Source organism: Babylonia areolata, chromosome 2 (genome assembly GCF_041734735.1).
Source record: "Babylonia areolata isolate BAREFJ2019XMU chromosome 2, ASM4173473v1, whole genome shotgun sequence".
Taxonomy (NCBI): Eukaryota; Metazoa; Mollusca; class Gastropoda; order Neogastropoda; family Buccinidae; genus Babylonia; species Babylonia areolata.
This window is the reverse complement of record NC_134877.1, coordinates 39,889,133-39,914,132: the sequence shown is the minus strand read 5'-3', so window position 1 is coordinate 39,914,132 and position 25,000 is coordinate 39,889,133. Positions and strand designations below refer to the sequence as shown.

The 25,000-nt window shown below is 43.2% G+C and overlaps 1 protein-coding gene across 1 annotated transcript in view; it reads right to left on the bottom strand.

The window, feature by feature from the left end:
* Positions 1-25,000, bottom strand: part of LOC143279442 (sodium-dependent proline transporter-like) — a 156,890-nt gene that overhangs the window by 2,377 nt on the left and 129,513 nt on the right. Inside the window, exons 5-12 of the mRNA XM_076583484.1 lie at positions 23,417-23,549; positions 13,144-13,317; positions 11,316-11,422; positions 7,053-7,177; positions 6,559-6,671; positions 5,112-5,252; positions 2,518-2,614; positions 1,034-1,113 (exon numbers count right to left, since the gene is read on the bottom strand). Of these exons, the coding sequence (XP_076439599.1) occupies positions 1,034-1,113; positions 2,518-2,614; positions 5,112-5,252; positions 6,559-6,671; positions 7,053-7,177; positions 11,316-11,422; positions 13,144-13,317; positions 23,417-23,549 (970 nt within the window). The remainder of the gene's footprint in view (positions 1-1,033; positions 1,114-2,517; positions 2,615-5,111; positions 5,253-6,558; positions 6,672-7,052; positions 7,178-11,315; positions 11,423-13,143; positions 13,318-23,416; positions 23,550-25,000) is intronic.

The following is a 25,000-nucleotide window of genomic DNA, read 5'->3' as shown; positions in this document are numbered from 1 at the left end:
TCATCATGTAGTATGTGCGATATTTGTTGGTCTTATTATTATCATTTTATCATGGCCACATCTCTCCCAGTTTAAGGGGAAAAATAGAAAGGAAAAGAACAAAGCTTAAAATGGTTAGCTATATAACCAGCCCCCAACTGGTTGTAACGATATGAGAAACCACAACCACACCGCCAACACCTACACTACCAAGTCACAGTGTGACTATAAAACCGTATCAAAATATGAATATAAAGCAAATATGCCCTGTATTGGTCATCTTGTTTTCAACGTTGTTATGTCAGTGTGCCTGTGTGAATATTTAGGCCTTCGTCCAAAAATCAAACACGTTATTCACCAGAAGAAGAGTCACACAAACAATTTAAGAGCACAAAAAAGACTGATGAACACAAACACAGAGTCGGCAAGATCTGAATAAACGTCATTCCATGAAACCACAAAATAACACACACACACACACACACACACACACACACACACACACAGGGAAGGTTTGCAGCATAGTCCAATTCGACATTTGTTATAGTTGTTACAGTTGTTTGATGTTAGCGTTTCCATCTATATTATGCCTATGTATCCCCTTTTAATGTTTTATTTTTTCCAGTGCTCTGTATCTTTCCCCACCACACACACACATGCGCACACCCTCTGCCCAATACTATTCCCACCACCACGCCCCGCCCCCCCCCCCCCCCCCCCCGTTTTTTTCTTCGTCTAATATCACTTAAAATGGAAGACGTTAACTCACTCAGTACGGCCAGTCCTCTCTTCTCCTCTACACAGACCCTTCGGATGTCCAGTGGGTGTCTGAATGACCCAACCTTTAGCTTCCGTCGTCAGAATTGTGGTATTCTTTGTCAACATTCACGTCTTCGGTATAAGAGCCTTCCGCTTGCAATATTTTGATGATGGTAATTGGGGTGAAACGCTGTTAACGTCGTCTCTTTCGCCGTTCGTACGGAAAGAGTTAAACTAAAGACTACTACTACACACACAGGGCACTGACAGGACGATACAAATTCATCACACTCACAGCAGTGGTGACAGAGGCCATGCCGTACCACACACTCATCCAGATCCTCTCGATAGGCAGACGGTAGGTCTCCTGGCGCACTGAAACAGGACGGCCCAGTCAACGATGATCAGAAAAACAGTGAACATCCGGAACGAGAACGGGCGACATCGGTTGCGGGAATGTGACCAAAAACCTCTTTATTTGTATTTGTATTTGTGTTTGTATTTCTTTTTATCACAACAGATTTCTCTGCGTGAAATTCGGGTTGCTCTCCCCAGGGAGAGCGCGTCGCTATACTACAGCGCCACCCCCCCCCCCTTTTTTTTTTTTCCTGTGTGCAGTTTTATTTGATTTTCCTATCGAACTGGATTTTTCTAGAGAATTTTGCCCTTTTGTTGCCGTAGGTTCTTTTATGTGCTCTGAGTGCATGCTGTACACGGGATCTCGGTTTATCGTCTCATCCGAATGACTAGCGTCCAGACCACCACTCAAGGTCTAGTGGAGGGGGAGAAAATATCGGTGGCTGAGCCGTGATTCGAACCAGCGCGCTCAGATTCTCTCGCTTCCTAGGCGGACCCGTTACCTCTAGGCCATCACTCCACTTTTATGGGACAAGTCATCAAACACATCAGTTATCTGGCAAATGCAGTCAGCACTGGTCGTGGTGGAATAAGTACTGAGAGACATATGTAGAACTGGAACTCGAAATGTTTTATTTATTGAGGGTAAAAGGATAAGTTACATGCTTCGTTTCACCATGCAACCCCTCACAAAATAATCACAGGAGAAGAAGAAGAAGAAGAGAGAGACAGAGACAGAGACAGACACAGAGAGAGGCAGAGACAGAGAGACAGACAGAGAGAGAAAACATTCTGGCTGGAAGATGTACATTTCCATTAAAAAAAAACAACTGTAGGTATAAATGACTGATGAAAGAAAGGCATAAGCAGACTTTTGGATCAAAAGCAAACACTAGCAGTCTCTTTTCATCAAATTTATCTCGAGACATTTATTCTGATAAAAAAAATATGCTGTTTTCTTATTTTGATAAACTGATACAAAGACATTGGTTTCTTTCTGAAATAAACTGAAAGAAAGAAGACATTTTTTACCGAAACACCCTGGAATACAGACATGTTTTCTTACTCAAAGAAACCGAAAGAAATACCCTTTTTCTCGATCAGATTTTAACTCACAGCTGAAAAAAAACCTGAAAGAAATACCGGTTTTTTTTTTAACTCACAACTGAAAAAAACCTAAGTATAGCATCGCTTTCTTACGAAAATAAAATGCACTGTAATTATAGTTTCATCAAAGGAATATTTGAGCAACGATCCCCCTATTTTCCTCTGAAACAGATAGACCGAAGATTAGGACAGACAGACAGACTTGAGGACGGACAGGCAGACATACAGACATCAGGGCAGACAGACAGGCATACAGAGAGAGACAGACAGGCATTAGGGCAGACAGGGAGAGACAGACAGGACAGCCTGGCATACCATAACCGATGATGATGGGCACCATAGAGAAGATAATAAGAGCGAACAGCAGGCGATCCACGTAGAAGCGAACCACTTGGTAAAGGTACACACCACACTGCACGCACGAATGGACATTATAGTAAGCAGGGTTTATATAAATATATATATATATATTACTTACTTATCGATTTATTTTCATAACCTAATGCATAAGATAACGCGGCCTCCCGACCACTGCGGGCAACACGACAATCCTCATGTTAAATGTTTCTTTCGTTTACAGCTCTCCCCTGCAATTTCCTGCGAAACAACAATTAGAAAAAAAAATAGCATAAAAAATAAAACAAACGGCACAAAAAAACAACCCCCCCCCCCAAAAAAAAACAACAACAACAACAACAACAACCCAACAACAACAACAACAACAAAACAAAAACAACCAACTACAGCAAAGACACGTAACTGATGAAATAAGCATTAACCTAGAAGACGCTTGAACCGCGAACAGTCTGCCAGAACAACAAACGAGTCGCGCTGAACAGAAAGGAGGGGGATGTCCATCTGACGAACCGTCAGAGGAAGAAACAGAAAGGAGACAATCCCATCCCAAAAGGCAGAGAACGTCGTCAATATGGCACCAAAAGAAAATCATCAGCACTTGAAAAGGGAATGTACCGCAAGCTCAACCCCACAAGCCCGAAAGTTAAATAAATAAATATAAAAACAACAACAACAACAACAAAACCACAAAACCCGAACACACATCAAACGGGAAGAGAGAAAACAAAGATCACAAAGAAACAGAACAACAAAGCAGGAACAAAGGTAGTAGTAAGGCAGAAGAGCACAACACCACTACAGCAAGCAGCGCAGTCAGGAAACAAGAGGAAGCAGCACAAGATTGGGATGAGGACAGATCGTCAGAGCAAAAACATTTAACAGCACAGAACTGCAAAAGCAAAACAAACCAACAAACAAGCTAACGAACCTGGTATCAAACTGACAAACAACCAGTTAAAAAAAACACACACACACAAAAAAACAACCCACACACGCACACACACTATCACGCGCGCGCACACACATTACACACGCACGCACGCACACGCGCGCAAGCACCTGCGAACAAAAACAGAAAGAAAACAAACGGTTAGGGTTAGATGCAATTAAGCCAGCATAAACCAAACCTGCCTTCCACAACACTGGATTCGGTAAAGACAGACAGACAGGCAAACAACATACAGACACACTCAAACACGCACAGAACAAGGGAAATCTAACAGGGTTTGAACTTTCGGTTTCTCTGGTGGAAAGCTCGACTGGTCTTTAGGACCAGTGTAGAGAAAGGTCGGATGTGGAAATGTTTTGTGTGTATAATCATTTCGATGGTGATTTCATAGCGTTCGATGACAGGCACACGGAACAGACAGATAAATAAAGTGATCCATATACCCCCTCCCCTTCCTCCCCCACTCCCACCATCCCGATCCCTTAGGCAGAGTGTGTGTAAAGGAAAACAGTTTCAACCCCAAAACACAGGACACAATTAGAAAGAAACAAAATGATCGCCAGCAGGAAGCCAAGACCACCAGAAAAAGTGAAAGACAAGACAATCAAGCAAAGAAACAAGTATAAACAAACAAACAAGCAAAAAACAAAAAACAAAACACAAAAACAACCGAACATAGAATACAGCTGAAAGAAATTACAGCAAACGAAAAGGGGATCACGCTGCCTCAGTAGCAGCATGTGGCACAGCAAAAAACAACAAAGACAAGAAGAGGAGATTAAAAAAAATCTTTAATTATGTTTTATAAGCGAAGCAAATAACCAAACTAGAAAAAAAGGAAAGAAAGAAACAGATAATTAAATGACATACGATCAAGTCAAAACAAAACAACAACAACGGCGGGCAATGGAATGAATAAACAAACAAACAATCAGGAATACAAATGCATCTATCAAGCAGAGAAAAGGTGGATGGAAAAGAAGTAGGGGCACACAACACGCAGGACCACCCGGGCGTAACAGGGTGCAATGGGCAGAAAGACGACAAGAACAGGACGGTTTGCTGTGGAGACAAATTGGAAATACAACCAGACAATGAAAACAACAACAACAACCAAAAAAACAAACAAAAAAACCCCGAAGCAAACAAATATGAAAATAACATTAAAAAAAAGTTAAAACAAACATCAAAAGGTCAACTGACACAAGAGAAAAAGTACATAAACAAGTGGTTAAAAAAAAACAATTAAAGAAGCGCAAGTTGGCAAGCAAGAAAGTTCAGGTAATTAGATATAAGAATTGGCTAGAAAATAGAGAGAGAGAGAGAGAGGGAGAGAGAGAGAGAGAGAAGAAAAAAAGTTACATAGTGAAACGGAGACAACCCTACCCATTCGCAAAAAAGAAGAAGAAAGAGTGTAGTAGTAGTAGTAGTAGTGGTAGTAGTAGTAGCAGGAGTAGTAGTAGTAGGAGCAGCAGTAGTAGTTGTCTTCGGCTTTACGTCTTTCCACTCTACGTGCTATCAGACAGGACACGTTTTGTCGATTACATGAAAAAACAACAACCCAACTCCTACATATATAAAACAACTCCCCCCAAACTCCTACCCCAGCAGCATAGGGCGCGGTGAGGAGGAAGGAGAAGAAACAGAAGATGGCCAGCAGAAGGTCAGGTCGTCGGAAGAACACCATGACAGGACGGGGCAGTGACGGCCACAGGTTCTCCCACACCACCAGCACGTGCAACACCTGCACGTGGCGTGTGACAACAGTGTTTATGGCAGTCAACAGTCACAGTGTCGGTGTAGGAGAGAGAGAGAGAGAGAGAGAGAGAGAGAGAGAGAGAGAGAGAACCCTTAAAAGGAAATAAAAACTCTCAGTGTGTGTGTGTGTGTGTGTGTGTGTGTGTGTGTGTGTGTGTGTGTTGCACAGAAAAAAAAGAAGACGGAATAAACAAGCACACGCATAAAAAAGGTGAAAGCTACCTGTGGTTTTTTTCCTTGTGGAAAAGAAACAACACTCCCCATAATAAATGAATACGAAAAAAAGACTTCCAGGAAAAAAACAAAAACAAAAACAAAACAAAAATCATACTGTGCTTTCTTCGTAATGAATAGACATGATTATGCGTTCTCTTCAGCTGTAGAGTACAGCTAAAAGTAACAGGTGTGGAAAATGCGTTCTTTTCAACTTGCGAACTGACTTGGAAACAATGTGAGTAGAATCCTTTCCTGCAGAACTGCAGTGCTATGAAAGTAATTGTGATTACGGACATTGACCAGGGAGAGAAAGTGTTTCCTCCAAGGAAAGCAACACTCCCAAATGTGTTGTCCCCCCCCCCCCCCCCCGATTGAAATTTAGGCTGCTCCCCCCCCCCCCATCCCCGGAAGAACATGTCGCTACCGTTCAGCGCCACCTGTATTTCATTTATCTTTTAATGAGTGTGTGAGTAATCACATTTTTTTGTTCTTTTATTTCTTTTTTTCCTTTCCGTATGAGCATGTTTGTTTCAGTACACGTGCAAGCGCATTAGATATATTTCCCCTTCAGTAAACACACACACACACACTTTTTTTTTCTTTTTTTTTCCGTTGTAATTGACGTCGTTATCTATTCGAATAAAGTTGCGCGTATGCATATACATTGATTATTGCAGAAATTAGATGCTTTGAGCAGGCTTTGCATCAGTATGTGAGACTTTTTTTTGGTGGGGCCTCTCACGAACGTTTTCCCCACTTTCTTCTCTTTTCTTTTTCGTTGCTGGGGCCTCCATCCTTCTATTATCCCCACATTTATTTTCCTTTTTTATGAGGCCTCCAATAAGTTTTTTTCCCCATATTTCTATTCTTTCAATTTTTTTCTTTTCTTTTCTTCTTTATATTTCATTTATATATTTTTGGTAGTGCTTCTAACCTCCTTTTTTTTCAACCTTTTTTTTTTCGCGAAAATTTATACATTTATGCATGCTGTTCTCTTCATTTTTCTCTCTCAAATATCTGGTAAAAATTTCTCCCCCTCTCTCCTTTTTACCACATTAGTGATACGTAAGACTCACCAAGTGCTGCAGTCCCAGCAGAATGTAGGCCAGATAAATGAGGAAGGCGAAGAAGGGAGACAAGCCATACTTGGCGAACGTGTGCGGGATGGAGATGAACAGAAAGGCCAGTCCTGCAGAGAGGAATATAATTATAGTCAAGCCGTCATTATCTTGACGATGCTCCTTTTCGTTTTGTACTTTTTTTTTTCATTTTGTTTCTTGGATTTGTAGAAGTTTTATTTGCTGTGGTGCTAGGATGGAACGTCAGTGTATTAAAAATATCCACGCTCGAACACGCGCACGTGAGCACACACACACACACACACACACACACACACACAGAGGCACACACACACACGCGCACACACACACACACACACACACAGAGGCACACACACACACAGACAAACACACACACACACACACAGAGGCACACACACACACGCACACGCACACACACACACACACACACAGAGGCACACACACACACACCTGGCGACCTACCGACCTACCTGACTTAACGCCGTGAGCATGGCCGAACCAGCCCGTGTTGTAGGTGGGGTCCACGTAGGGAGCAAGGGCCACCAGCAGCAGGTGGGGAAGACAGCCGTAGAACAGCAACATGGCTCCCACAGCACTGCAACCACAACGATATCAAGGTTTGTTTACAGAAACGTGGATCCCCGCAGCACTGCAACCACTACCATCACAAGGTCTGGCTGAAGAAACGTGGACCCTATAGCACTGCAACCACAACCATCACAAGGTCTGGCTGAAGAAACGTGGACCCTATAGCACTGCAACCACTACCATCACAAGGTCTGGCTGAAGAAACGTGGACCCTATAGCACTGCAACCACAACCATCACAAGGTTTGTTTAAAGAAACGCGGACCCTACAGCACTGCAATCACAACCATCACAAAGTCTGGTTGAAGAAACATGGACCCTATAGCACTGCAACCACTGCCATCACAAGGTCTGTTAAAGAAACGCGGACCCTATAGCACTGCAACCACAACCATCACAAAGTCTGGTTGAAGAAACATGGACCCTATAGCACTGCAACCACTACCATCACAAGGTCTGTTGAAGAAACGGTATAAGCGCCATCGAAGGAGTGAATTCACATCCAGGGGTTTGGCACAGGAAGGCGGGGGCTCAATCCTCTCCCTCTGCTGCCGTTTCTACCTTCCCCAACCGGTCAGATATACCTGTCCATTCACACACCTGGGCGGAGTGAAGAAAACCGGAGTCAAGTGCCTTTCCCAAGGACACAACACCATTTCGGTACGCCACATCTATCTGATCTTGATCGCAGGTGAACACTGGACCAGAAGTCAAACATCTAACCGTTTCTGCCATGGTGCCTCCTGAGAAGATTGGATATTGTCTATTGCTGGTAAGGAACAAAAAATTTCTAAGAACATGGTATTGTATTGTATTGTATTGTACGAAAAAATCGTAACGACATGGTATTGTATTGTATTGTATGAAAAAAGCCGTAACAACATGGCATAGTATTGTATTGTGTGAAAAAAATAATCGTAACAACATGGTATTGTATTGTATTGTATTACTTTTTGTCACAACAGTTTTCTGTGTGAAATTCAGACTGCTGTCCCGAGGAGGGCATGTCGCCACAGTGCAGCGCCACACATACCCCCCTCCCCCCCTCTGTCTGCAAGTGTGCTTTTATTTTCAGAACTTTGCCATGGAAATCCGTGTTTCTGCTGTGGGTTTCTTTTTACGCGCGTTTACATGCAGCAAGCGAAAACTCGGTTTATCAATTCATCCGAAATACTAGCACCCAGACCACCTCTTAATTAAGGTCTAATAGAAAGGGCTGAAAAAAAAAATCTCGGTCCATATTATGGCACTGGAACCCTTGGGCACTCGCTTCCGAGTCGGGCGCATGACCATTAGGCCACAGCCCCCTCTTATATCAAACGGTTTGCTAACTCACTCGTGCAGAGTGCAGGAGGGTGGTGGGAGGGAGAAAGAGGAGGTGGAGTAGTGAGAGGGTGGAGCTGGAAGAATGAACCGGGGAGAGAAGTGTAAGGAGAAAACAATCGTTCACAATAGAAAAACAAGAACAAAAACACTATATTTCTTAAAGCAAGTTGTGACATTCTCTTTTTTTCTTTGTTTTTAATTTTTTTATGACACATTGGAAGAGTTCTGACAACACAAAACCGTTCAGAATCGAGTTTTCTTACTGTGAAGACAGCGATGATTAGATGATAAAATTGCTGACGCAGCAATCCTAAAGTATAAAGAAGGAACGTTTGTGCTTGGTGAAGTCATTTCGAACTGTGATTCTCGAAATAAAGTACACCGTCAAGTCCACGGATATATTTTTTTTTGTCAAATAAACGTGGCTTCTAAAGGAGTTATATAACAAAAAGCACACACTTACATGATCTAGAAACGACTTTGCTCTGGGAGCAAAAATCAAGCCATGGAAGTGAGGTGTTATCTCGCAAGGCACTAAACATCAGATGCACTGATCAAAGCACCGATGAACAAGTACACCAGACCATCAAGAAGCACATTGGACCATGCAAAGATCTACTGACATCAGTTAAGAAAAGAGAACTACGTTGAAATGGCCACGTAACAGGATCCAATGGTCTTGCTGGAACAATTCTCCAAGGAACTATTGATGGCGGGGGTGTGGAGGGGGTGGGGGTAAGGATGGAGAAGAGGGGGGGACAGAACAAAATTATGGACTGACAACAGTGCAGAATGGACAGGAAAACCATTTTACAGAGACCCAGGCTTTGACACACAACCGACAGACCTGGAGCAGTTTGGTGAACAGTTCCTCTGTGTGTGGAGCCCCGTTGACTCTTCACAGAATTAAGGGAGAAGGGGCAGTAGGAGTAGGAGAAGGAGGAGGAGAAGGAGGAGGAGGAGGAGGAGGAGGAGGAGGAGGAGAGAAGAAGAAGAAGAAGAAGAAGAAGAAGAAGAAGAAGAAGAAGAAGACATCACGAACATGGCTGAACCTACACATGTTGCAGGTGAGATCCATAAAAGCAGCAACGACTACTGAAAACACAACCAAACATTTACCTGAAACTCAGTCATTCTGGTAAACTAAACAGTCATGTCTATTGGCCGATCTCCATTATTCACCTTTCCTAAACAGAAGAAAACGGATACAAGACTATCCATCGGATAAACAACGCATACCGACAAAAATAGATTTCGCGTCGTCAACAAACGGACAAATTATGATTCAGAAAGATTTCGCTTCATCAGCACACAACATTTCTGTCACACGCGAATTTCCCTCATGAAAACAAATGACAGAATTATTAGGACCATCTCCCAGCTCTTCGGAGGGTGGGGGAGGGGTGGGGTGGGAGGGGGGTGGGGGGAACGTATTTCTAACGTTAAAAAACAACAACAAACAAACAAACAAGTTAAAAAAAAAAACCCACAAAAAACCGCGTTTCTATTGTGAACCCTGCATGTCTTTCGCAGAGACAATGCTGGGGATCCAAGTCGAACGACTGATGCAAATGACCTGTTTGATATGCTGGAGTTGTCTGTCCTCTCCTGCCTCCTGTGTCATTTTTTCCCCTTGGAACTGAATATGCGGGAGGTTTTTTTCTTAATGCAATCGGAAAGGGAGAGAGAGAGAGAGAGAGAGAGAGAGGTGGGGGAGGGGGGCGAGGGATGTACCGAGGGAGGTAGGGAGGGAGGAAGTAAGGGAGGGAGAGGGGGAAGTAAGAGAAGAAGAAAAGGATGGAGCAGAAAGAAAGAAAAGAAAGGAAGAAAGAAGAATCAAATCAAATCATGTTGCTTACAGTCCAGCCGTCCGCGAAGGGGCCATTTACAAGAAGAAGGAGGAGGAGGAGGTGGAGGAGAAGGAGGAGCAGGAGGAGGAAAACAGAAGAAGGGAGAAGGGGGAGGAGGAGGAGGGGGAGGAGGAGGAGGTGGAGGAGAAGGAGGAGCAGGAGGAGGAAAACAGAAGGAGAAGGGAGAAGGGGGAGGAGGAGGAGGGGGAGGAGGAGGAGGTGGAGGAGAAGAAGGAGCAGGAGGAGGAAAACAGAAGAAGAAGGGAGAAGGGGGAGGAGGAGGAGGAGGAGGAGGAGGAGGAGGAGGAGAAGGGGAGGAGGAGGAGGAAGTGAAGGAAGACATGGGTGAAGAGGTGGACGAACACTGGGGAGAATATAGATCCGACACCCCAGAACAACTCTTACAAAAGAAGAAGAAATGAAATCAGTAGTTCACACACACACACACACACACACACACACACACACACACACACGGAGGCACGAAGCAAGATTCTTCATCCCTGCCCAACACACACACTATATCCACAAACTATACCTTTACTTCTTGCCACCACTACATACAAAGTAGTATATCCACCCCCACCCACCACTATACATGCAAACACACACACACACACACACACACACACACACACACACACACACACACACACACACACACACACACTCAAACACTCACACGTCCTCATGGACAGAATTTATGTCCAGACAACACAATAGCAACCATCATAAGCATAAATGAAAAACGTGTTGAAATCAACTGTAATCAAGACGATACAATTCCACAATCAACGAAACAATATCCACATACACACATACACAAACACATACACTCACACACACAACGCACCCCCACCCATCCCCACACACGCACACACACACACACACACACACACACACACACACACACACTCACACTCCACACACACACACTCTCAAGAGCCACGAAGACCCACACACTACTGACACATTGATGATGATCTTCCTGTTGGTGAGGTGGCTGCCGAAGGACAGCAGAATGCCGGCCCACAGTCCTAGCCCGTACATGTGGAGGTCCAGGGCGTCCAGCCACATCTGTAACACAAACACTCATTTACATGTGCGCCCGTGCGTGTGTGCGCGTGGCTGAAGTGTGACTGAATGGCACAGGAAACGAATGATGAGCGCCCGAAGGCAGTCAGCTAGGCAGTCTGTTGTGCAAATGACTCCGTGTTTATGAAGCAAGATCCTATCGAGGATAGGACATATATATATATATATATATTTATATATATATATATATATATATATATATATATAGAGAGAGAGAGAGAGAGAGAGAGAGAGAGAGAGAGGTCAATGACAGTAACAAGACTCAAGGCTGGTCTTATTGTCTATACACAAATAAGTGAAATTCAGTGTTCGACATGCACAAGCAAAAAACTTAGAATACAAACTGAGCCAAAGCTGAGTAAGTTAAGACTAAGTTAGGGAATTATGTACATTAAAATAATCATTAGCACACACACACACACACACACACACACACACACACACACACACACACACACACACACACAGCGCATTGTTTGTTTGTTTTTTTGTTTTTTGTTTTTTCACATTTAAGCGCAAATTACAAGGTTTGTAAACGAGCGTATGGGATTTTCCTTAAAATAATACCAGCTGTCGAGTTCAACGACGTACTGGCTGATGCCCTGAAATAAGGTCAAGTTGTTCAGGGGTGAAAGTTTTGGTCATCTTCATTCGTGTAACATCTTATTTTATTTTCTCTGCATAGTTTTCCATTTGATACGTATGTGTAACGAAAATATAAAAAAAAGTCCAGAAATGCTTACTTAAAAAAGAAAAGAAAGAAAAAAGGCTTGAGTCTTGGGAACAAACAGCACAGCCGTCACACCTCCAGAGCAAAGCTGCATGAACGAAGTTTGCAGGGCTTTGTTTGCTTGGCATTAAGAACGTCCCGAACTCCACGCTGATTGACTAAATGAATGATATGGATAGTTCTAATATAGCGCCTATCCTCAATCAGAGACCAAGCTCTAAGCCCTTTACAAACACGGAGTCATTTGCACAATAAGCTGTCTACCTGGATAGAATCGACTGACAGCTGCTTTTGGGCGCTCATCATTTGTTTCCCGTTTCCTGTGTCAATCAGTCAGGTTTTAGTCACGCAAACACACACAAACTGACACAAACATGTAACGGTTTACGTGTATAACCGTTTGTTTATTACACCCGCCACGTAGGCAGCATTACTCCGTTTTCGGGGATGTACATGTTGGGTATGTTTTTGTTTCCATGACCCACCGAACGCTGACATGGATCATAGGATCTTTAACGTGCGTATTTGATCTTCTGCGTGCGTATACACACGAAGAGGGTTCAGGCACTAGCAGGTCTGCACATATGTTGACCTGGAAGATCGGAAAAATCTCCACCCTTTACCCACCAGGAGCACCAGGATCGAATTCAGGAAACTCGGTAGCGATAATCCAGCACTCTGACCATTGACCAACCGCACCCGTCATTCGGACCGTAATTCCGTTATGACTTAGGAATGTTCTTAAACGTCAAGCCCCAACACTCAGAGCTAATTCCATAAAGATAGGAACGCACTTACGCTAAGCAAACTTAGCGATGCAAAGAATGCTCGTGCCGTCATTAAAGACTAATTCTGTTAGGACTTAAGAACGTTCTTAAACGCCAGACCCCATTCTCAGCCGCTAATTCCATAGACTTAAGAACGTACTTAACGGTAAGCAAACTTAGCGATGCAAAGATCGCTCTTGCGGTACCTTGGCATCCCCAAGCTGCATCTGCACGTAGACGATGCCGTGCTCCTGGCGGGACATGAGGTTGCCGGAAAAGAAGCGGTACAGGGCGTCCGCCGCCTCGGGGATGGCAGCATAGCCGTAGATCAGCACGGTGCACACCACCACAGCCGTGCACGGCGCCAAGATGCACACGACCTGCAACAGTACGGCACGACACCATGGCCAGCATATAGCACTGAGGGTAAAACATGTCAGAAGAAGAAAGCGAAGTAATCGATGTCACAATCTGCACGGCGCCAAAATGCACACAATCTGCACACTATTTGCACACACACACACACACACACACACACGACACGACGGCAAACACTAAAACGCTGAGGGTATAACATGTCAGAAGAAGAAAACAATTCCAAACGTGTGAGTGATGTCACAATATGCATGACGGCGAACAAAATACTAATGGTAAAAGATGTCAGAGAAGAAGAAAACGTTTCTAACCGTGTGCAAGGTATTGAGAGGAGAAGTGGGGTGGGTGGGCGTGAGGGGAAAGTGGCATGTCGGGTGTCACCTGAATATGAACTAAGCATATCACAGTCACCCAGCAAACAAAACATATCTCTTATTTGTGGAGAGATGGCGTAGAGGTAACGCGCTCACCTAGGAAGCGAGAGAATCTGAGCGCGCTGGTTCGAATCACGGCTCAGCCGCCGATATTTTCTCCCCATCCACTAGACCTTGAGTGGTGGTCTGGACGCTAGTCATTCGGATGAGACGATAAACCGAGGTCCAGTGTGCAGCATGCACTTAAGGACGTAAACGAACCCACGGTAACAAAAGGGTTGTTCCTGGCAAAATTCTGTACAAAAAAATCCACTTCGATAGGAAAAAAAAATAAAACTGCATGCAGGAAAAGATACAATCCCCCCCAAAAAAAACAAAAAAACAAACAAACAAACAAACAACAACAACCAAACAAACAAACAAAGAAGAAGAAGAAAAAAAAGGTGGCGCTGTAGCATAGCGACGCGCTCTCCCTGGGGACAGCAGCCCGAATTTCACACAGAGAAATCTGTTGTGATAAAAAGAAATACAGATACAAATTTCTATTAAAATGCTTAAAGAAAATCGACAAAAATTAACAGAAATAAAAACACCCAAACTAGAACCTAACTCATTCTAGCACCAAAATAGGAAAGGGATTTTTTTTTCTGGACAATCATCTTTCTACCAGCTGCATGGAACCACCACATACGTTTCTAATCCGATAGACTAACAGGCAGGCAAGCAGACAACCACAGACAGACAGAAGACTGACACATACGTAACAGGACTCTCCGATTGCAATCCCTTTTCCAGCACAGAGGAACTTGTTAAAAGTAAAAGAAGAAGAAGGAGTAAAAAAACAACAAAAAAAAACCCACCAACCCCACCCAAACGGTATCAAATTCAGTGACCCTTCATGCTCTGCTGTACTTAATTTTGTAGTAAGCCCAGTTACGAATTCTTATCCAGCTTCCTGTCTGTAAGACGGCTCACTTTAAGTCTTCAGTGTCGGCACAGTCACTACGGATGGCTTTGAAGTGCCTTGGTGACAGCCCCCCCCCCCCCCCCAACACCCCAACTTCAAAAGGGCGTGAACAAGAGGAAAAGGAAAGGGAACGAGATACGAAATGGTGGTCTCATTTAATCTGGCTCCACTTGGTTTGCCAGTGTGGGGCGAAGTTGATGGGATTCGCTCCTTCCACGTTAATTAAAAGAAAGAAGACGATCAAGCTATATGAATGTTTTCCCCATTTCGAATCAGTAATGCAGTAAATACAAAAAAGGCACCCTGTCATCATGACATTCTGTGAGATTCACGGAATAGGTCATGTGTCTTGGGATGGCATGACTTCTGAACGTCTGTTTGTGTGTTTGTACTATTGACACATAAGGGAAGACCGACCGACCGACCGACCGAGAGACAGAGAGAGAGAGAGAGAGAGAGAGAGAGAGAGAGAGAGAGAGAGAGAGATCAGACCTCGCAGTGACCATATCTTTAAAGTTATTTGGTACGTAAAGCATGCTCAAAGTCAAATTGACTGAATGTTTCCTTTAGAATTTGATTATCTGCTGCGGCAGTGGAAACCGTGTTTAAGAAACGTCAAGTTATTGCTGTCTGCTCAAAGATAGTGGCTCCTGGCATTGGGAAGTTCAGATCGAGTTTCACGAAATACTGCTGGTGCATTTGTGTTTCAGTTTTCATTTACAGTTACTCAGTTTCAGGGCAAAAGAAAATTTGTATGTCAATTTTCATTTAGTGTGCCAAACTGTATTCAGAGAAATAACCACATATGTATCAAATTTCGTTATCGTCAGTCGACCTGTTTCAGAGGAATAAAAGTATGTGTCACTTCTTATTAATGTTAGAAAAACTATATATATATATATATATTTTTTTTAAACAGAAATCGTTATTCATAAAAGCTAGTCAAAGTACTGCAGAGCAGTAATACACGCCAGAGTGACAGTTTCTAGAAAAGTTAGTCCAACTATTTTAGAAAAAAAAAATATATACGTGGCAGTTTGCATTCAAGTCATTTCAACAATTTCGAATGACTAGATGTGTGTGCTTCAGTTTCCGTTGAATTTATTGGACAGATTCATAGAAATACATGTATGTGTGTCAGTTTTCATTGAACTCCGTCGAACAATTGTATAGAAACCAACACAAATGTTAAAACCATCCGTTTTACTTCATGTTCCTAAAGAAGTCCAAAACAATTAAATATTGTCAATGGGTTCTGAAATTCAATACGCACCAGCTCAAGAGAAGCTGTGGAAAAACAGTCTGAAAAAAAAACAACAACCATATTTATGCTGGTAGGCATATAATCAATCCTGCATATGACCTTCAGACTTAGTCAAGATCATGGAAGAAGCTCAGAGCTTTGAGAACTTTTGGCCTTGCATCATGTTTCAAGTTTCAACAAACTGAAGTGCGCTCTTCGGGAAGGAAAAAAAAAAGATAATTGAACCAAGATAAAGGTGAAATGGATCAATCGTTCACAGCCCATACTCAAATTATGTATCCATTAGGCCAAAACACATTAAAACAAACTCAGCGGTTTGCCAGAATTCGCTGCTTATGGCCTAAGAACGAAAGGACACACACACACACACACACACACACACACACACACACTTATCTCAGCGATCAGGACTTTGTATTTTTACCCGTTTAAGAGAAATGGGATCGCGGGTTGTGCCGAGAAGCAGTTTTTTATGCGGTGGATTTATGGGACCGGCAGTTCTCTGTTTTCCTCTTTTTATCTTGTTTTTAACAGAATCAATTTATTTACATTTTTACCACCTGCCCAACAGGAAATTCAGCGAACACAAAAACCCTCCGGAGCACGTTAGATCGATGGGAATACTGGCGCATGTACACTGGAGCAAGTTAGATCGATGGTAATGCTGGAGCATGTACATTGGAGCACGTTAGATCGATTGTAATGCTGGCGCATGTACACTGGAGCAAGTTAGATCGATGGGAATACTGGCGCATGTACACTGGAGCACGTAAGTCGATTGTAATGCTGGCGCATGTACTGGCGCATGTACACTGAAGCAGTTAGATCGATGGAAATACTGCGCATGTACACTGGAGCAGTTAGATCGATGGTAATGCTGGAGCATGTACATTGGAGCACGTTAGATCGATTGTAATGCTGGCGCATGTACACTGGAGCAAGTTAGATCGATGGGAATACTGGCGCAGTACACTGGAGCAAGTTAGATCGATGGGAATACTGGCGCATGTACACTGGAGCAAGTTAGATCGATGGTTAATGCTGGGAGCATGTACACTGGAGCAAGTTAGATCGATGGGAATACTGGCGCATGTACACTGGAGCAAGTTAGATCGATGGTAATGCTGGAGCATGTACATTGGAGCACGTTAGATCGATTGTAATGCTGGCGCATGTACACTGGAGCAAGTTAGATCGATGGGAATACTGGCGCATGTACACTGGAGCACGTAAGTCGATTGTAATGCTGGCGCATGTACATTGGAGCACGTTAGATCGATTGTAATGCTGGCGCATGTACATTGGAGCAAGTTAGATCGATGGTAATGCTGGCGCATGTACATTGGAGCACGTTAGATCGATGGTAACACTGGCGCATGTACATTGGAGCACGTTAGATCGATGGTAAGGCTGGCGCATGCGCATTTGAATCGGGGATAGCTCCAACCTTTCTACGCATCAGAGCCTCCCCTTCCCCCCCCCGGAATCCCCTTCCCACCCACCCCCACACTCTCCCTCCCCTCCAAAAAAAAGGCCGTGAAGCGGAAAGACAGCTGAACTCTCCATCTCTCAGTCCTAAATAAGATCGATGCAAACAGTACATCCAGACAACACTCAGCGTGGGCAGACTAATCCAGACTGATGTTCAGACCTCCACGGGCCGGCCCCGCCAGCCATTGATCCGCCTGGACAGAGCCAGACACAATGAATTTGACAGTCTTGGGGGTGGGGGGTGGGGGACCTAAGAGATCTCTACAAACAATGGACGCGGCAGACGCAGACGGTTCTTGAGAGATCTAAACGAACAATTGGGTTGACAGACACAGACGGACTTGAGAAATACACGAACGAACCCGAGGGACACAAAGAGTGGATTGAAGGCGTGAGGCCTTTCAAAGCCTGGGACTACAAGAGAGTCCTCTGAGTGTGCTACGGACGAGAATACCTACGACCACAATGGTTGTACATCAAAGGCGTTGTCCCCGAGGAGGTGAGGGGATGGAAACAGACCCCGCCTCTTTGGTCCTTTATCAAAAGCACAGGGTACAGCCGCTCCGGTCCTCAAGAAACAGTTATCATTTTTTGGTTCAAAGTAACATCAAAAAGGTCTTTTTTAAATTTTGTATCCGATACTTTGAACGGAAAACTTCATCGTCATGGAAGTCCATCGCGAACGATGAAGACGTCAGTGACACCAAAGTGGAGTGATGGCCTAGAGGTAACGCGTCCGCCTAGGAAGCGAGAGAATCTGAGCGCGCTGGTTCGAATCACGGCTCAGCCGCCGATATTTTCTCCCCCTCCACTAGACCTTGAGTGGTGGTCTGGACGCTAGTCATTCGGATGAGACGATAAACCGAGGTCCCGTGTGCAGCATGCACTTCGCGCACGTAAAAGAACCCACGGCAACAAAAGAGTTGTTCCTGGCAAAATTCTGTAGAAAAATCCACTTGGATAGGAAAAGCAAATAAAACTGCACGCAGGAAAAAAAACAAAAAATGGGTGGCGCTCTCAGTGTAGCGACGCGCTCTCCCTGGGGAGAGCAGCCCGAATTTCACACAGAGAAATCTGTTGTGATAAAAAGAAATACAAAAAAAGAAAAAAAAAGAAAAAAAAAAAGATAACACAGCCCAAAGGCAGACGCACAAATGCGGACGCACTGTGAGCACACAATGTAGCTGATGACAGTTCTCGTCTCCTCTCTTTGCGGAAAAGCGACAAACAGAAAGCAACAAACGTATACACACATATGGTCAAACAATGGTAATTTCATTTGTGCGCTTGTGCGTATATGCAGATAAGTGTCTGGTGACTAACTGATCACACTTCTCTAATTAAACACTGTGCTAACAACCTCACGGACACACATATAATCAAACAAAGCATTACATTACCACTCTGACGAACGCGGGCAAATTCAGATACGTGAACAGAATGGAAAAATAGTATGTGACATTTAAAAGAAGATGATATACCATGACATATCAAAGAAGACTGCTGTGACCTTTTAAAGTAGATGAAATCCAAAATAAAACCCAAGACAGTCGCTAATTGTATAGGTATCAATTGTATGTCACGCTTACACCATATACCGATTTGAAGGAGTCTCACCTTTCATACGCAAGCTACTCATGTTCAACACTGAAAAGTGAAAGGCATCGGGAGACAGGGAAAACATGTAACCTATTAGGTTTGAGAATATGGCGCCCATTACTTGACATGTATTAAACGTGTAAGGATCGAAAGATCTCATAGAGAAAATGAGTAAACTTCCTATCATACATAACATAAAACCTACAATCTTTGAAACATACCGACGATGGAGCTTGGATGCGACAATGAATGATGTTTTTTTTTATGAAAAGCCAGTTAAAACATTGGTGTACGACATGATGTCGAGTGCGAGAGGGCTGCATTTTGAAGCATTCACTGCGGAAACAATCTTTGCTACCCCTTTGCGTTTCCAACCGACGTGAGCGAACTTCGTCTCCGGAGATCCGCAGACAATGGCCACGGACTAACGCCCCTGCCACAGTTCACAGCGTGGCTGCTGGAAGCAGAGCCAGCAGAGCCACCGACTGCGAATGCGATCCCTGCTTGCATGGCACGAAACGTAAAAGGGGAAGATCTTCTTCTTCTGCGTTCACTCGTATGCACACGAGTGGGCTTTTACGTGTATGACCGTTTTTACCCCGCCATGTAGGCAGCCATACTCCGTTTTCGGGGGTGTGCATGCTGGGTATGTTCTTGTTTCCATAACCCACCGAACGCTGACATGGATTACAGGATTTTTAACGTGCGTATTTGATCTTCTGCTTGCATATACACACGAAGGGGGTTCAGGCACTAGCAGGTCTGCACATATGTTGACCTGGGAGATCGTAAAAATCTCCACCCTTTACCCACCAGGCGCCGTCACCGTGATTCGAACCCGGGACCCTCAGATTGACAGTCCAACGCTTTAACCACTCGGCTATTGCGCCCGTCAAAGGGGAAGATGAACAGAGCTTAATTACTATCCCGAAACACATCAACGACAGAATCTTCATGAAAAGCCCGACAAAATACTTAATCTAAACAGGAAGTTGAGAGCGTAAGTAGGGTGAGGTGTCTCCATGGCATATCCTCATTGACATTCCGTGTTGCCTATCAAAAGCCTTTTCATTTTCTTGAATAATAATAATAATAATTATTATTATTATCATTATTATCATCATCATCATTATTATTTTTATTATCATATTTGATGTATAACCACAAACACACATACATATGTATGATATAATATAACATAATGCAATGTAATATAATATATGAAATCGAGACATTGAAAAACAAACCTGTCGCACATGATTTTATAATTTCACGGAGCTACGAACAGTATAAATACACTCCAATCAAAACTACAGTTCGTGTCTTGGTGACAGAAAAAAAAAGAAACAACCCAGAATTTAAGCATTCAGAAAAAACCGACTGCGACACATCGCTCGGTTCGGCCTATGAAAAAATCGATGAAAATCCATCCATAGATCCTGGCCCGTTACAAACAACAACAACAACAACCAAACAGCACCTCACTGTACCGGCTGAATTAAGATACCCTGATAACAGTCGACTGACCCAGACGAGATGATCCAGATACCTTGCCCCATTATCTCAGACAGCGGAAATACAGTCGGTCCCATGTGCGGACTAGGATTCACCCTCCCCACCCCATGCCCTCATCCATCTGCGGACCGCAAGTGGTGGTCTGCGTGCTAGTCTTTCAAATGAGACGACAGGTCGATGTCGTGTGTGCAGCATATACTTAACGCACGAATAGAACCCACGGAAAAAAAGTTATCCCTCTCGAAATCTGTAGAAAAAAATCCACTCAGATATTAGAACAAATGCACTTAAAGATACGTAAAACAAAGAAAAGGGGTGGTGGCCTTCTGTTGCGACGCCACCCCCCACTCTCCCTCTCAGGTTAGAGCAGCTCGCATTTCACACAGAGAAATGTGTTGTGACAAAACGCAAAACAAACCAATACAACACAATATACAATACAATACACCACAACATAATACAGCACAATGCGGTACAGTGCAGTACATAAAAATATAATGCAATAAAATGAAAAAAAAAAAATCCCCAAAACAACAACACAATACAATGCAATTCAACACAATCTCAGTGATCAGAGTACAACACCCCTTTTTGACTCACTTGTGTAAACAAAGTGAGTCTATGTTTTAACCTGGTGTTCGGTTCTCTCTCTCTCTCTCTGTGTGTGTGTGTGTGTGTGTGTGTGTGTGTGTGTGTGTGTGTGTGTGTGTGTGTGTGTGTGTGTGTGTGTGCGTGCGTCATTTTCTCTGGAAATATATTGTCCGTCAATACCAACTTTGGCTTAAAAATTGTAGGAAAAAAATCTTCACAGTCATACCAATAAGAGTTTGTAAGTCTTCCGAATTAAGCCGTGTTTCCCGTATAATTAACGGTTAATTTCGTTGAAGACATTTCCGGGATTCCGAAAACACCACATAACCGCATCCCAGTTGCAGTAGCGTTGGCGATGCTTAGTGAGTCACGGCGTGACCTTGATTTTCTTGTTCGCAATTAAATGGAAAAAATACAAATTCTGGACAGAACACATACAGTGACACAGACTACATCATCGACGTGTTTACTGCACATGAATCTTTTAAAGTGGATACTCAATTAACGAGAATGAACACACAAGAGAAATTGAATCGACCGTGTTGTAATTTCCTGGAGGGTGTAACTTAACTTGTACCTACCCGAACATGCCGGGTTCGAATCTGCGCCCAGGCCTTTCTTTTTCCTTTTTTTAATTTTTAGAATTTTCTTAACCCGAAGCTTTATCATACCAAATACAGAACACATTTTAACGATGTATATTTTATTAAAGTGTATCACAAGTGAGTCTTGAAGGCCTTGCCGCTCTTGTTTGCTATGGTGTTGTGTCCTTGGGAAAGGCATTTTAGTCTGATTTTCCTCACCCCACCCAGGTGTAAATGGGTACCTGACTTCGGATGGGGATGGTTAAAATGACGGAAGGAGAGAATCAGGCACTTCCTTCCTGTACAGAGCTCTAGACACAGAGGATAATGGATCCACTGTCCCAATGGCTATAAAAAGCTATGGGATCTTTTTTTTTTTTAATTTTTTTTAAACCTTTCACAATACAATACAATACGTACGACAGTCGTGTCCGACCATGACCATCAGAACAGCAGGGGAGGCAACTGCTGTCCCGACAACCTGGGCTAGAATTTGATTATAGTGGAGAGTGTCTTGCCCATGTTACACCCCCACTCTCTCGGCCAAGAGGATTTCAGGACAGTCGGCGTGGGGATGGTTCCCAAAGGCCAGCTAGCCCCCAAGGGTGCAGCACTTAGAGCCAGTGCAACCTTGCCTCCTAGTCTGAGAGTTACAGTCCTTCGCGAAAGACTAAGGTGTAAATGACCTCCCTTTGCAATGGGGTAACTATTGATCACAAAGCTCTCACTTTTCTGTTGGCCCAGATGTAAGCTTATGTCAGTCTGTGATACAAACTAAGCGTTAGGCCGAAGGCAGTACAGTAAACACAATACAATACATTACAATACAATACAATACGGTAAACACAATACAATGCAATACAATACAGTACGGTAAATACAATACAATACAATACAATACAGCACAATACAGTACGGTAAACACAATACAATACAATGCAATACAATACAATACAGCACAATACAGTACGGTAAACACAATACAATACAATGCAATACAATACAATACAGCACAATACAGTACGGTAAATACAATACAATACAGTACGGTAAACACAATACAATACAATGCAATACAATACAGCACAATACAGTACAGTAAACACAATACAATACAGTACAATACAATACAGCACAATACAGTGCGGTAAACACAATACAATACAATACAGCACAATACAGTACAGTAAACACAATACAATACAATACAGTGCGGTAAACACAATACAATACAATACAATACAGTGCGGTAAACACAATACAATACAATACAGTACAATACAGTGCGGTAAACACAATACAATACAATACAGTGCGGTAAACACAATACAGCACAATACAGTGCGGTAAACACAATACAATACAATACAGTACAATACAGCACAATACAGTGCGGTAAACACAATACAATACAGTGCGGTAAACACAATACAATACAATACGGTAAACACAATACAATGCAATACAATACAATACAGCACAATACAGTACAGTAAACACAATACAATACAATACAGCACAATACAGTACGGTAAACACAATACAATACAATGCAATACAATACAGCACAATACAGTACGGTAAACACAATACAATACAATGCAATACAATACAATACAGCACAATACAGTACAGTAAACACAATACAATACAATACAATACAATACGGTAAACACAACACCATACAAAACAGCAGAAAGGAGGACAGGGGACGGTCACCTTGGCCAGGCCTGCAGACCCCCTGAAGGTGAGGAGGAAGACGACGACCCACACGGTGAGAATGGCCAGCACCAGGTACCACACCAGCTGACTGCTGGCTCCGATGTGGTCAGACCTCTGCAGGAACTCTTGCCTGAAACACACACACACACCACAGCACGTACTGTTAACCTCATCAACAAGCATCTTCACTCACAATGTGGTCACACCTCTGCAGGAACTCTCGCCTGAAACACACACACACACACCACAGCACGTACTGTTAACCTCATCAACAAGCATCTTCATCCACAATGTGGTCACACCTCTGCAGGAACTCTCGCCTGAAACACACACACACACACCACAGCACGTACTGTTAACCTCATCAACAAACATCTTCATTCACAATGTGGTCACACGTCTGCAGGAACTCTCGCCTGAAACACACACACACACACCACAACACGTACTGTTAACCTCATCAACAAACATCTTCATTCACAATGTGGTCACACGTCTGCAGGAACTCTCGCCTGAAACACACACACACACCACAGCGAGTGAAGAGTAATTGGGATGCTGCACAAAAAATCAGTTCACCAGATTCCTTCAGGTTCTGTCGATTGTGTCAAAGCGTGGATCTCTACGGGACTGCTCAACTATATATATATATATATATATATATATATATATATATATATATATATATATATATATATATATATAAAATTCAACTGAGTTAATTAAACACAAAACAATTTCAATACCGCAACACACACTGTTTACCTTTGGGTTACCATCATCAAGCACATTTATCCATTTATTTTTTTATTTATCTTATTTTATTTATTTATTTATTTTATTTATTTTTATTATCATTTTTATTTATTTATTTATTTATTTATTTTTTGGTACGCTTATAGTTGACTTCATCAAGTTTTTGCGCCTTATACATATTATTATTATTAGTAGTAGTAGTTCTTTTTTTATGTATTTATCTATTATTTATTAACTCTTTTTTTTCTCAAGGCCTGACTAAGCGCGTTGGGTTACGCTGCTGGTCAGGCATCTGCTTGGCAGATGTGGTGTAGCGTATATGGATTTGTCCGAACGCAGTGACGCCTCCTTGACCTACTGAAACTGAAACTGAAACTATCCATTTCTACTTTGCATGATTCTTGTCCCTTTTTATTGGCCTTCACTGGTGCAGCATGCATTCTCTAGTTTCATTTTGCACAATTAGTCATTTTGTTTTCCTGCTGTCCCACGATTGTGACAACCAGCCAACCGTTCCTGCCACGTATGAGGAAGCAAAAACTCTCCTCCGCAGCAGATTCCGAAGAGGGTGGGTCACCCTGAACGGAGGCTACCAGGCACACCAGGATCCCATCAGGACACTGGAGAGGAGACACCAGACTACCATCTACCGCCTTCGCACAGGACACTGCGGTCTCCGAGCACACCTGAAGAGGATTGGAGTGGCAGCCACATCCCTATGTGATTGCGGCCAGGCTGACCAGACCCCATCCCATATTTTCCAAGACTGCCCCCTGTGTGAGAAGATGCGGCAGCAGTCCTGGCCTGGGGGTGCGGACCTCAACA